At 31.8% G+C, this 11860-nt stretch overlaps 2 protein-coding genes across 5 annotated transcripts; both read left to right on the top strand.

Moving 5' to 3' along the window:
• The first annotated feature begins 204 nt into the window (after positions 1-204).
• Positions 205-7836, top strand: LOC120073540 (auxin transporter-like protein 4). Of its 2 annotated transcripts, XM_039026376.2 has the most exons (10): positions 461-571; positions 692-711; positions 923-1160; positions 1261-1446; positions 1878-1990; positions 3292-3475; positions 3579-3676; positions 5035-5242; positions 6310-6567; positions 7293-7836. In XM_039026376.2, exons 3-10 carry the CDS (start codon positions 966-968, stop codon positions 7506-7508), a joined length of 1458 nt encoding a protein of 485 aa, XP_038882304.1. In that variant the 5' UTR covers positions 461-571; positions 692-711; positions 923-965; the 3' UTR covers positions 7509-7836. The 2 variants fall into 2 exon arrangements, with proteins under 2 accessions (XP_038882303.1, XP_038882304.1); XM_039026375.2 differs by lacking the exon at positions 692-711 and having other exon boundaries at positions 205-571.
• A 1461-nt stretch (positions 7837-9297) lies between these two features.
• Positions 9298-11843, top strand: PSRP4 (plastid-specific ribosomal protein 4). 3 transcript variants are annotated; one of them, XR_016528218.1, is made up of 4 exons: positions 9298-9572; positions 9662-9726; positions 9847-10033; positions 10930-11843. XR_016528218.1 is itself a non-coding variant. In XM_039026377.2 (3 exons), the coding sequence occupies exons 1-3, from the start codon at positions 9404-9406 to the stop codon at positions 9979-9981; spliced, it is 369 nt and encodes a 122-aa protein (XP_038882305.1). In that variant the 5' UTR covers positions 9298-9403; the 3' UTR covers positions 9982-10128. The 3 variants fall into 3 exon arrangements, 1 of the variants encoding a protein (XP_038882305.1); XR_016528219.1 differs by lacking the exon at positions 10930-11843 and adding an exon at positions 10119-10277; XM_039026377.2 differs by lacking the exon at positions 10930-11843 and having other exon boundaries at positions 9847-10128.
• The last annotated feature ends 17 nt before the right edge of the window (positions 11844-11860 follow it).

The raw sequence follows: 11860 nt of genomic DNA, 5'->3' as shown, positions 1-11860 counted from the left end.
AGACTTAAAACAAAATTCAAATGTAAAAAATAAGATTATAATATTTTTAAATCTAAAGATTAAATTGGAATCAAACGGAAAATTAAAGAACTAAAAAGTGAATATTTATTTTAAAGGACTCGAAATCTTTTATTGGAACAAAAACAAACGTAGGTAGTACTATTAGTTTAAAGTTTGTGAGGTGGCTATAAATAGAGGCAGTGGGTGTAGTTGATTCGAAAGAATATCACAGATTTCTTCTATTTCGTTTCCAAAAGAACGTCTCAACAAGAATCGAATCCCACAACCCCAAAATTCAAGAACTAAAACCCTTCTCTTTTTTTTTTTTCGTATAAATAATTCTCAGCTTTCATATACAGTGCTGAAAAAGCCTCTTCTAAACTCTGTTTTGCAGCCTTTTTTCCTTTCCCTTTTTCTAGATTCTCTGCCACTCGCCGTCGCCGTCGTCGGCTGCCGTCTTCGGGTTGAGCACCACTGTAATGGTGGCGTTGCATTAAATTCTGAGCCCCTTCCCTACCTTACTAGCCCTTTTCGATTTCAGCTCATTTAAAGCGTTTCGAACCCCCAAAAAGTAAAAATCAAATTCCTTACCCTTTTCCTCTGTTTTGAGATTTTATTGCTCTGTTTTATTTTTTTTTTTCATTTTGTTTGGTTTCTGGTGATCTGTTTTTCCTCTTTTGGGTTCTTGAAGAAAGTGACGTTTCGAGTGAGGTTGGTTTGAAGATCAATTTGGGTTTCTCTTTTTCCATTTTTGGGGATTTGATTTTATTAATTTGAGTTTTGGATCTGGGAACTTTCGTTTTCTGGGGTTTTGTGTGTGTTTAGAGAAACAGTTTCTTATTCTTATTTTTATTATTATAAATTGATTTTTGAGATGGGCTTTGTCTTATAGTACTGTCTTGTTTGTGTTCAATTCCAACAGATCTGCGAAGATTTAGACGTTTGATTTCAAGAGGAAGAGCAAAATGTTGGGACAGAAGCAAGCAGAAGAAGCGATTGTGCCGACCGCCGCAAACGAGGTGGAGCACGGCGGCGGAAAGGAGGAAGGGGAAGAAGCTGATGGTGGAGAACAGCCACAGAACTCTGTTTTTCAAATGAAAAACCTCCTCTGGCACGGCGGCTCCGCTTGGGACGCTTGGTTTAGCTGTGCTTCAAACCAAGTAAAACTCTCCCTAAAGTTTCCGGAAAACCGCTCCGAGTTTCGCCGGAAAACCACTAAATCTCTCTATTTCTATGTTCTTCGTGTCAATTCTTTTACAGGTGGCTCAGGTGCTTTTGACTCTGCCCTACTCATTTTCACAACTCGGAATGCTCTCCGGAATCATCTTTCAGATTTTCTATGGGCTGATCGGAAGTTGGACGGCGTATTTGATCAGTGTTCTATATATTGAATACAGAAGCAGGAAGGAGAAGGAGAACGTTAACTTCAAAAACCATGTCATTCAGGTTCCGTCATTAAAACCCTTCCAAAAGAAATTATTCAATAAAATTGTTACAATCCCGCCACTCTTCAAGCATGTATTTTAAAATTTGGTAAAACATTTTACAAATTCTCTCCCATTCTCACATTTAACCATTTGCCTCACTATCTAACCACAAATTGTTAGCTTCAAACTTTCTAATTATATCCGATCAAATTTCTATGACTATTAGAAGTTCATGTATTGAATTTTAATACATGTAGAAGTTTGAGAATCCGTTTAAAGTGTTAGGATATAATTGCATTTTCTACCCTAATTTAAGATGTTTTTAACAATTTGTTCATTTTTTTAATTTGTTGACGACTCAAAATGCATCTAAATATTATTATCATTTTTCCTCTTTTGAATTAATGAATGAATACAATCTGATTAAACGACTGCGTTTTCGGTTTGCAGTGGTTCGAAGTGCTTGATGGACTTTTGGGACCTCACTGGAAAGCCTTGGGGCTCGCTTTCAACTGTACTTTCCTTCTGTTTGGATCTGTCATCCAGCTTATTGGATGCGCAAGGTAACGATACCAAAAGTTATAATAATATAAATAATAATAAATAATGGAATTATCTGTAATGATTAAATAAATATAATCTTTATTATTTTTAATCTTAATCAATAAATGCCACTTGAGTTTTTTTAGTCTATGAAAAAGTACTTTTTTATTTTATTTTCTTTCAATAATCATGTGTCTGATGGTTTCTTTTTTCCTTAATTATTTTAAAGTATATTTTAGATTCTTCTAAGTCATGTCCATAGATGGTTCGATAAAGAAAAAGTAATTTTGAAAATTTAAAAGATATACTATTAAGTCGTATTCCACTTTTAATTTTATGTTTTCTTCACTAAACCTTAAACTTCTGTTTATATTTTTTTGCTACATTATAATTATTTTTATAAAAAGACACACCCTTTACATAAATAGGAAACAAAGTACAATATATAGGTCAAATAACTCATATTCTTATTAAAAAAATGGCAAAATTGCATAACTGAAAAGAATCACTTTAAAGTGTTTTTTTCCCCTTTCATAATGCTACTTTTTTCCAATCACGCACACACAGTCTTAAATAGTGTAAAGATATTTGAGGACAAAATCAGGTGGATATTTATTTATTTTTCTTAAAATACCCATTTTAATTCGGGTTGTGTTCTATTCCATTTTAATCTTTATATTTTAGTTGTCCAATTTTAATCTTTAATTTAACCTATCTTAAATTTAGTAATTCAATTTTTTTTATTTATTAAAAATAACGACAATTTTTAAGCAATAAATTTCTCCCTGCAAATGTACTTTTACAGTTTATAAGGGCGAGGTTCATATATACTAATCAATAAATTAATTGTCGGGACTAATTTTAAATAGGATAAATCGCAAAAAAAACACATAAAATATGGTGGTAATTGCAATTATATTCTTAAACTTTGAATTATAAAAACGGAGCACTCGATCTTACAATGTTAAAATTGGATTCTCAAACTTACAATAGTAAAAATTAAATTGGACTCTCAAAGTTACAATAGTGCTAAAATTAGACCCTCAAAATTGTAGAAATTGAGAGTTCGATTTTTACTATTTGAAGTATAATTTCTACGACTATTGAAAGTTTGAGGGTTCAATTTTTTAGCAATTGTATAAATTTAAAGACTCAATTTTTACGAGTGAAAGTACCAAGGTGTTGATGCAACTACTACTCTACTTTGGGGATGAGTTATGTAATTTTTTAAAATTGTTTATTAATTTTAATATTACTTTTTAAAAAGAAAAAAAAGAGGTGAAATATATATTGAAAGTTGTGTGTTTTTTGGTGAGGACAGTAATATCTATTACATTAATGACCACTTGGACAAAAGAACATGGACATACATTTTCGGAGCATGTTGCGCCACCACTGTTTTCATCCCTTCTTTTCACAATTACCGGATTTGGTCTTTTCTCGGCCTTGGAATGACCACTTACACCGCCTGGTACTTGGCTGCCGCCGCCCTAATCCACGGCCAGGTTTCTTTCTCTCCGCCGCTCTCTCCGCCGTCCCTCTCTCTCTCTCTCTCTCTCTCTCTCTCTGAAACTTTGTTTTGCCCTTTTTTTTCTTTATGTGTATCAGATTGAAGGCGTTACCCATTCCGGGCCGACAAAACTGGTGCTCTACTTCACTGGCGCCACCAATATTCTTTACACCTTCGGCGGCCACGCTGTCACTGTGTAAGCCTCTTTTTCTTAAATAAAATAAAATTTAAAATTATGCTTTGCTTTGTTTTCTTTGGATTTTTAATTGTTTTAGATTAGATCTTAAGACTTTGCTTACATTTTGCATATTTTGGAGTTTAATTTTATTTCGTATGATTTTCATAAATCTTAAATTTAACTTTTATTATTAGTTTATTATTGATTTTTTAAATATTTTTATTGTACATTTTGATTGCATATTCATAAATTAAATATTTGAAAGTATAAAACTAATATTGATCAAATTCTAAAGTACAATTACTGAAATAGAATTTTAACATTTTGTTTTTGTTGAGATTAGTTATTGTGCTCACTTCGAAGAGATTTTTTTTTAAAAAAAAAAAAATTAAAAGCAAAACATTAAAAAAATTTATGTTCATATAATAAATAAATATTTTATCTTTTTTAAACAAGTTTAATTGTTTATTATTTTTATTATTACACACATCAATGTAGTCAGAAATGTCTTAAATTAGTAAAATTTTAATATCTTGAATAGGGAGGTAGCTATGATGAAATTAATAAAAAGTGTCTTTTACTTTTATTTTTTTTTGACTGCGCTACTGATACTAGGTATAAGAATAGAACCTAGGTAATCTATTTAAGGACCACATTTAAGAGTAGTGTCTTAAATGAACCCCCTTTTGGTAGGACTTAGGAGTGTAAATTCATGGATTATGTTACTTTCATTTAATCCTTTTAAAATACATTTTTTCTTTTTAAATGTTTTTAATGAATCATAATATTTTTAGCTAAATTAGAAAAAGTTTCTTTCCCTTTTGTTTAAGAAATATTTGTATTCATTATAACATTACTTAGTTTTTCTTTTATACAATAACTTAGTCTATTTTAAAACTCATCCTAAAATTATGTATTATAAAAATGAATGATAAGGACCAAACTAGTTATTATAGAATCAATATGAAAGGTGTCTTAAAAAGTGTTTTTTCTTTTTTATTTTTTTAAAGCATTTTTCTAACTAGGAAAAGGCAAAAAGGGACACATGCTTACAAAGAAAAATGGAAAAATTAAATGAAACTTCAAATTCAGCTGTAATAGGGTGATCACATGAAACATGCTCAGGTGGTCTAAATTATTTTAATTATACATTGTTTTAGAAAATATAATTTATATTCAATTTAAAATTGGTATATTGTAATTATTCAAATTACTTTTCATCTCTAATTTCTAACAGAGATTTTACAGAATTTAATAAATTATTTTGTTCATTTCATTTGAAAAAACAATTTGATCTATGATTGGCGATTAATTATTATAATCATTATTATGAAATGATTAAGAAAAAAAAATAAAAGAAGTGAAAACGTTGACAGGGAAATAATGCACGCGATGTGGAAACCCCAGAAGTTTAAATATATTTACTTGATGGCCACGCTGTACGTTTTCACTTTAACGCTTCCGTCAGCTTCCGCCGTCTATTGGGCTTTTGGCGATGAGCTTCTCAACCATTCCAACGCCTTCTCCCTCCTTCCCAAGAACCGCTTCCGTGATGCCGCCGTTATCTTAATGCTTATTCATCAGGTCCGTTTTTTTTTTTTTTTTTTTTTTTTTTTATCCTTATAGTTTTATTTCCACTTTTATTATGCTTTTAATTTAATTTCTTTCCTCAAATAAAGCTTTAATTTTATTTTGTATTTACCTCTCTTTAATTAATTATATTTATAATTCGACAGGTTTGGTTTTGTATATTTTGCTCGTGAACTTTTAAATATCAGGATTACTACTTCATTTGATAAACACTTGATCTGTGTTGTTTGAAAATTAGGTTTACAAATAGTAATTTTATGGAATTTCTATGTTTTTTTTCCACATCCTATTTGATATTTTAATAAATCGAGTCAAGTTTTGAAAACTTAAAAGAATAGTTTTCAAATCATAGTAAAAAATTGAAAGGAAATATGTTTAAATTTGAAGAACAAAAAATCAATATTAATCAAACTGGCCCAATGTTGTTTGTTTGTTTTTTTAACTTTTTGAAATTAAACTTATAAACTCTATTTTCACTTACAAAGTCTCTTTTAGCGTCACAAACTTTTTTGTTTTCAAGAAGGAAGACTCTTAACAATATTTTTGTTATGAAAGACTACGAACTATTTATTTTTAAAGAAAAAAAGAAATTTTGGGATTGTTGAATAACAAATGAAATATGTTAGGTTGTTCGCTTCTCATCAATATTTTAATAAACAAAGTCAAATTCTAAAAAATAATAAGACTTCATTTGATAACCATTTCGTTTTTTATTTTTTGTTTTTGAAATTAAGCTTATTTTCTTGTTATTTCTTACAATGATATACATATTTTTTAAATCCAATTCTAAAAATAAAAAAAAGTTTTAAAACTTACTTATTTTTAGTTTTGAAAGTTTTTAGTTTTCTTACCATGATTACCAAACGAGGTCTTAATTTTTAATTTTCAAATTTTGAATATCAAACCTATAAATATCTCTTCTATCTATAAATTTCTTGCTTAGTAGTGAATACAGATTCCAAAAATGGTTGAAGGAACATTTATTTTAATAATTTAGGGTATACTATATATTGAGATGGGAAGTAAATAATGGGGGATTTGAAATGAATATGTGGATGCAGTTCATAACATTTGGGTTTGCATGTACGCCGCTGTATTTCGTGTGGGAGAAAGTAATAGGAATGCACGACACAAAAAGCCTGTGCTTAAGAGCATTGGTGAGGCTGCCAGTGGTTGTACCAATATGGTTTTTGGCTATTATTTTCCCTTTCTTTGGTCCAATCAACTCCGCCGTCGGCGCTCTCTTGGTTAGCTTCACTGTCTACATCATCCCCGCCGCCGCTCATATGCTTACTTACAGAAAAGCTTCTGCAAGACAGGTCCGCCCCCCCTTTCTCCCTTACTCTCTTTTTCTTTCATTTCGATTTTCTCTCCTTCAATTACTTGATAATCAACTTTTGTAAGTAGAAGTCTTCGTGGGTTGAATTGGGTTACGTTGATTTATTTATTTAAAATTAGTTAGGTAATCAACTTTTTTGATATGTTACTTTGTAATTTTTTACATATTGAAAATTTCTCATTTCTTAATAAAATAAGGAGTCGTGAAATCTATAAGTGGTATAATTAGAGATGTCCAAAAAATCCATAAGGTTGGACCCTAAGGGGACCCGCCCCGAACGGAGCAAAAATCCATAAACACGGGGAATGGGGTGGCAGTGGGGAATTTTTTTTCCAATTCAAGGCCGGGGACGGGAAATATATTCCTTGACTCCATCCCGCTTATTATAATTTAATTTTATATTAACATATAAACATTTTATGTTTTTTAAATAAGGGAAATATTTATTATTAATATTCTATGTTTCATGTATTTTTTTTGTGGTATTATATAAATATTGATTAATCTCGCTCTTATATTAATGTTGGACTTTGAAAATATAAAAATATTAATAGAAATGTCAACATGTCAATAGAAATTCAGAACCATGATTACAAGAGATTAAGTTAAAATTTTAAAATAATATGAACTTAATTGGAAAAATTATTGAATACCTTTTCTTTTGTTCATGATTTCTTAATTTTTGAATGATTTGAATTCCGGCAGAATGCGGCGGAGAAGCCGCCGTTCTTCCTCCCAAGCTGGACGGGAATGTACGTATTGAACAGCTTCATAGTGGTGTGGATCTTAGTAGTCGGGTTCGGGTTCGGCGGGTGGGCCAGCGTCACCAATTTCGTCCGACAGATCGACTCCTTCGGCCTCTTTGCCAAGTGCTATCAATGCAAGCCTTCTGTTGCCCCTCCACCGACACATCGTCACTGAGTCCACTCGCTTCCCAACTCGACTCTCAACTCACTCACTCTATTTTGTAACATAACGTCAATATGGTTTTGTGGAGGCAAAATAGTAATATTTTCCTCTTTCTTCAAAAAAAAAAAAAAGCTTTAATTTTCATCTGTGTGTGTCTTGGATTTTTGTTCTATTTCATTTAATTTTATCTATTAGTTCTTAGTGTAGTTCATTTTAATCTCTAATTTTCTAAGTTGTGATGTTTTTTCTTTTTTGAGATATAGTTAGAAATTATGTTAATGTGTTGTGTCTATGTTTGGCTCTTATAATATATATGAATATTTTCCTTTTTCTCTTTGAATAGGTGAGGTGTGAGTTGTGAGAGGTGGAATTTGTAATTTAATTATAGTCCAAATATGAATATGTGTTTTAATTTCACATTTATAAACTATTGGAAGTTTAGATGACATGTTGAATATTGATTAGAACCATAAACAACATTGTTAATATTGATGAAAAAACATACGATTCATTAAAATCTATCTTTTTCATTAATTATTATCTAAAAGGAATAAAAAATTTGGGAACTGTCCTAGACTCAATAAAAGAATATTTGAAGTCTAGTGGAGTATAGCCAATTTGTTAAAGGATATAATATATATATAAAATTAAAAAAAGTAGGGTATATCTCTTTTGACCATATTTGATATGAATAGTATGATTTCTTTGAGCCATGATGTTGAAAAATATTTTCTTTTGGGGTAGTTTTAGTGCATATATTAGGTCATTTCCCTTGCTTTGGTCTCGTTTTGTTTTCTAAAATTACTATCAAATTAGTTTTTTTCCCCTGGGTTGTATTATTGTTGGCTATGTATTATAGTAGGCCTCTACTTTTCTGGTAATTCTTTGGTCTCTAATTATGAATTTCTATTTCTTATGCAATTTACCTAACCTATTTGCAAGAAGTATTCATAGGTTTCTTTTTTTTTTTTTTTTTTTTTTAAAAAATAATAATTAAAAGAATCTACAAGTCAATCTACGAGCACAACTTTAAGTAAAGGTAAAGTCTTTTTTTCGGCTCGAGTGTAAAAATATTGCAAGAAGCATAGAAAAGGGTCAAACATATCATTAGCATAAAAGAGAGAGATTATGGAAGATAGAAGGTGTTCGAACTTGGCAAACATGCTCTTGCCATGGAGAGGAAAGCGATGCAATCAAAATAACCATTTGGTAATGAAAAATTGATAAACATGTCTTATAAGGTCAAAAATTGGTTGAGGATGTGGAATAACTTGAACTATAGGTAACCTTTTAAAAATATAGCAATTAAACTTAAAGTATTAGTAGATATAGTACAATGTAAAAGAATTTGTAAGTATAACAAAATTTAGATCCAACTCTTAAAGTGAATTAGCGATAGACTATATCGCTGATAGAAGTCTATACGTGATAGAGACTATCACTTATAAGTTTTGCTATATTTACAGTTTTTTAAAAACGTTGCTATACACTTAATTATTAATCCTAAAAGTACTACCCGTGGAAGTTACTCTTAAAATTTTCTTATAGCTATATATCATCCATCTTAGTAAATCAAACCATCATTAATAATGAAAAATCAAATAAAGAAAGAACAGTAATCCTCAAGTATGGGCTCTTAAACTTATGGCCTAGGCCGACATGTCTAATGGGCCCCTTAGTGGGCCGGAAGCCTTGAAATAAACAAGCCCACTTTACGGCGACTAACTGCTCTTCTGAAACGACATGTCGTTTACAAAGAGCGCCAATCTTATATTTTTTCGGAGCTCCGAAAACCCGGACGGGTCGAGTATAAAGCCAGGATCATATCAGTCACATTCTCCACTCGAAACTTATCTTCGTGATTCTCTTACAAGCGCTTGCTCGCTCTGCTTCATCTTCATCCATCCATGGCGTCTCTTCCTTTCGGACTTCTTCAAGCCGCATCTCAATCTCCAACTCTTTCTCCTCGTTTCTTCTCTTTCTCCAAATCTGAAACCCTAGGAACTTCTCTGCGTGCTTCTTCTACTGCTTCTCTTGCAACCTCTACAACTTCATCTCCTTCTTCAATTCCTGCTGGTATGCGTTTGTTAGCTTGAATTTAAATGTTTTCGTCACTTCTGTTCACTTTCTGCCGCTTAATTTCTGTTCTATGTTTGCTTTTTCAGTGTATTGTGGCAGAGGCGATAAGAAAACGGAGAAAGGAAAGCGGTTCAATCGTTCATACGGAAATGTATGTGTCTCTATCTTTTCGCTTTGTTTTCTTTTTTGATTGTGAGTATCTTGTTTGTATTCGATGAGTTTCTCTTTCGTTTTTTATTTTGAATTTTGTTTCTGGGGGGAAAATGTTCAGGCAAGGCCTCGGAACAAGACGAAGGGGAGAGGGACTCCGAGAGTACCAACTCCTCCTTCTCCGCCTAGGAAGGATAAATTTGAGGACGATGAGAAAATCAAGATCGAGATTGACGAGTCTCTTTTCGCTAACTAGTCATGAATCAACCTAATTCTGTTAATTTGAATGTGTTTTCTGAATCCAGAAGGTACTTCCACTTCTTATAATAGCATTATTTTTGTATGAATTCTTCAGTCGCTCATTGGCTTCTTGAATTTGTTGTTCATTTTCAGTCTTCTCGAAGTATGGTCTCTCTCTCTCTCTTTCCCTTTGTTTTTAACCATTTCTGAGCAAGACTTTGAGTAGTGCTGCTTCGTAGATAATCTTTGCGTCATTAGCAGGGATATTTTTCAAAGGGAATTTCAGTTAACTTCCTCCTCCATGTTATCGAAGGCTAGAGTTGAGCTATTTAAGATTAACGTTATATATAGAAAGAGTCTATAAGCTCCTTTTTGGTTTTGCAAATTTCTTTCCAGTTGTCTTAGTTTTGCTTTATAAAGAAGCGTCATTTGCTTGTTTCATATGCTAAGTTCTGAGAAGAGTTTGGTACGATTTATCCAATATTCTCTCTGTAATTGACTGATAGAAATTACTTAGGCCTGTCTAGTAACAATTTTGTTTTTAGTTTTCTGTTTCTGAAAGTTATGCTTGTTTTCATAAATACTGTACTACAATTCTCACTTTTCTTGAAGAAACCCTTGAATTCCTAGTCAAATTATAGAAAAGAAAAAACAAGTTTTTGAAAACTACTGTTTTAGTTTTCTAAATTTGGTTTAGTTTTTTAAAGTATTAATGGAAAGTAAATAACAAAAACAAAGAAACTTATAGGTGTAAGTAGCGTTTATAAGCTTAATTTTCAAAATCCAAATATCCAAAACTAAACGGTTAAGGCCTATTGCACTTCATAAATATAATAAATAAATAAACAAATAAACAAATATTAGTTACAACATTGGATAGACTGTTTCCTATGACTTGTAAACGGTAAAGTAAAGTTCTCTTTGCCGGCTTTGACAAATAATATATTTCTTGACTTCATTTCAGCCGTCTATGTTGCCTTTTATGTGTATTTTGGAGGTTCTACAGTCTCTCTATAAAGAGAGAGTGTCTATCCTGATTCATCAGTATCAACCATAGCTTTTTAGATAACTATGTCGGTATCGGAGATAACTGAGGAAGAAGAGTTATCCAGGTTCATTGACCCTGAAGTCCAAAGGGAAAGAATCCGACAAATACTCAAGTACCAGAAATCTGTGTATTCTTCTTATTCTTCTTCTTCTTCCTCTTGTTCTTGCTCTACCTCTGCATCATCTTGTAGAAGCAGTAGTTTACTAGACTTGATGAAAGCAGGAAACACTTCTCTCAGGAGATTATTTGACATGCAGCATACTAGTTTAGCCACCTATTTTGATAAGTACAGTGGATCACCTATGATAAAGCCTATTCCATTATGGGGCAGTTATTCTGATGTTGAAATCTTTGATGCTTGGGCATCCATCAAGATCGGACTCTCACTTGATTCTGGATCTCACAGAACTAATTGCACATCAAATGGTAGTTTCATAGACAGAAAGACGGTGCTTGGGAATACCACAATAAGGGTTAGCAAGCACAAGTTAACTAGGAAAAAGTCATTTCGGAAGCTACCTAGATTTAGTTTGTTATGTAGTAGCGGGAAATTTAGAGTCAGGTTCAGGTTGAGACGACTTAGAATTTTAATTTGTGGTAAAAAATTCTGATGTTGGATAGAATTGCTTACAAATTTGGCTATAGAAGAGCTCTGTTTCCTATCTTCTCCTTAATATATTGGCTAATCTTGAGATCCGCCCACTATCCCCAGCTCGGGCTAGTTGAATGTTATTGTGGATTCAAATTTGAGTACTGTTTATTTTGGTCCACCTGGGTATTTCAATGGAAAGAGGCAAACTTGGGTCTATTTGGCCCTATTTTTGATATTACACTTGGTGATCAAAGA

Source organism: Benincasa hispida, chromosome 3, assembly GCF_027475165.1.
Source record: "Benincasa hispida cultivar pf3 chromosome 3, pf3_genome.v1.1, whole genome shotgun sequence".
Taxonomy (NCBI): domain Eukaryota; kingdom Viridiplantae; phylum Streptophyta; class Magnoliopsida; order Cucurbitales; family Cucurbitaceae; genus Benincasa; species Benincasa hispida.
This window is presented reverse-complemented; position numbering and strand designations above follow the sequence as displayed.

What these genes read in the sequence shown, in the direction of transcription:
- LOC120073540 (XM_039026375.2), top strand. Translation starts at nt 966, where the DNA reads ATGTTGGGACAGAAGCAAGCAGAAGAAGCGATTGTGCCGACCGCCGCA. An exon ending in TTAGCTGTGCTTCAAACCAA is followed by an intron (nt 1,161 to 1,260) that starts GTAAAACTCTCC and finishes ATTCTTTTACAG; the next exon opens with GTGGCTCAGGTGCTTTTGAC. An exon ending in GGCGGCCACGCTGTCACTGT is followed by an intron (nt 3,677 to 5,034) that starts GTAAGCCTCTTT and finishes AAACGTTGACAG; the next exon opens with GGAAATAATGCACGCGATGT.
- PSRP4 (XM_039026377.2), top strand. Translation starts at nt 9,404, where the DNA reads ATGGCGTCTCTTCCTTTCGGACTTCTTCAAGCCGCATCTCAATCTCCA. An exon ending in TCCTTCTTCAATTCCTGCTG is followed by an intron (nt 9,573 to 9,661) that starts GTATGCGTTTGT and finishes TTGCTTTTTCAG; the next exon opens with TGTATTGTGGCAGAGGCGAT. An exon ending in TCAATCGTTCATACGGAAAT is followed by an intron (nt 9,727 to 9,846) that starts GTATGTGTCTCT and finishes GAAAATGTTCAG; the next exon opens with GCAAGGCCTCGGAACAAGAC.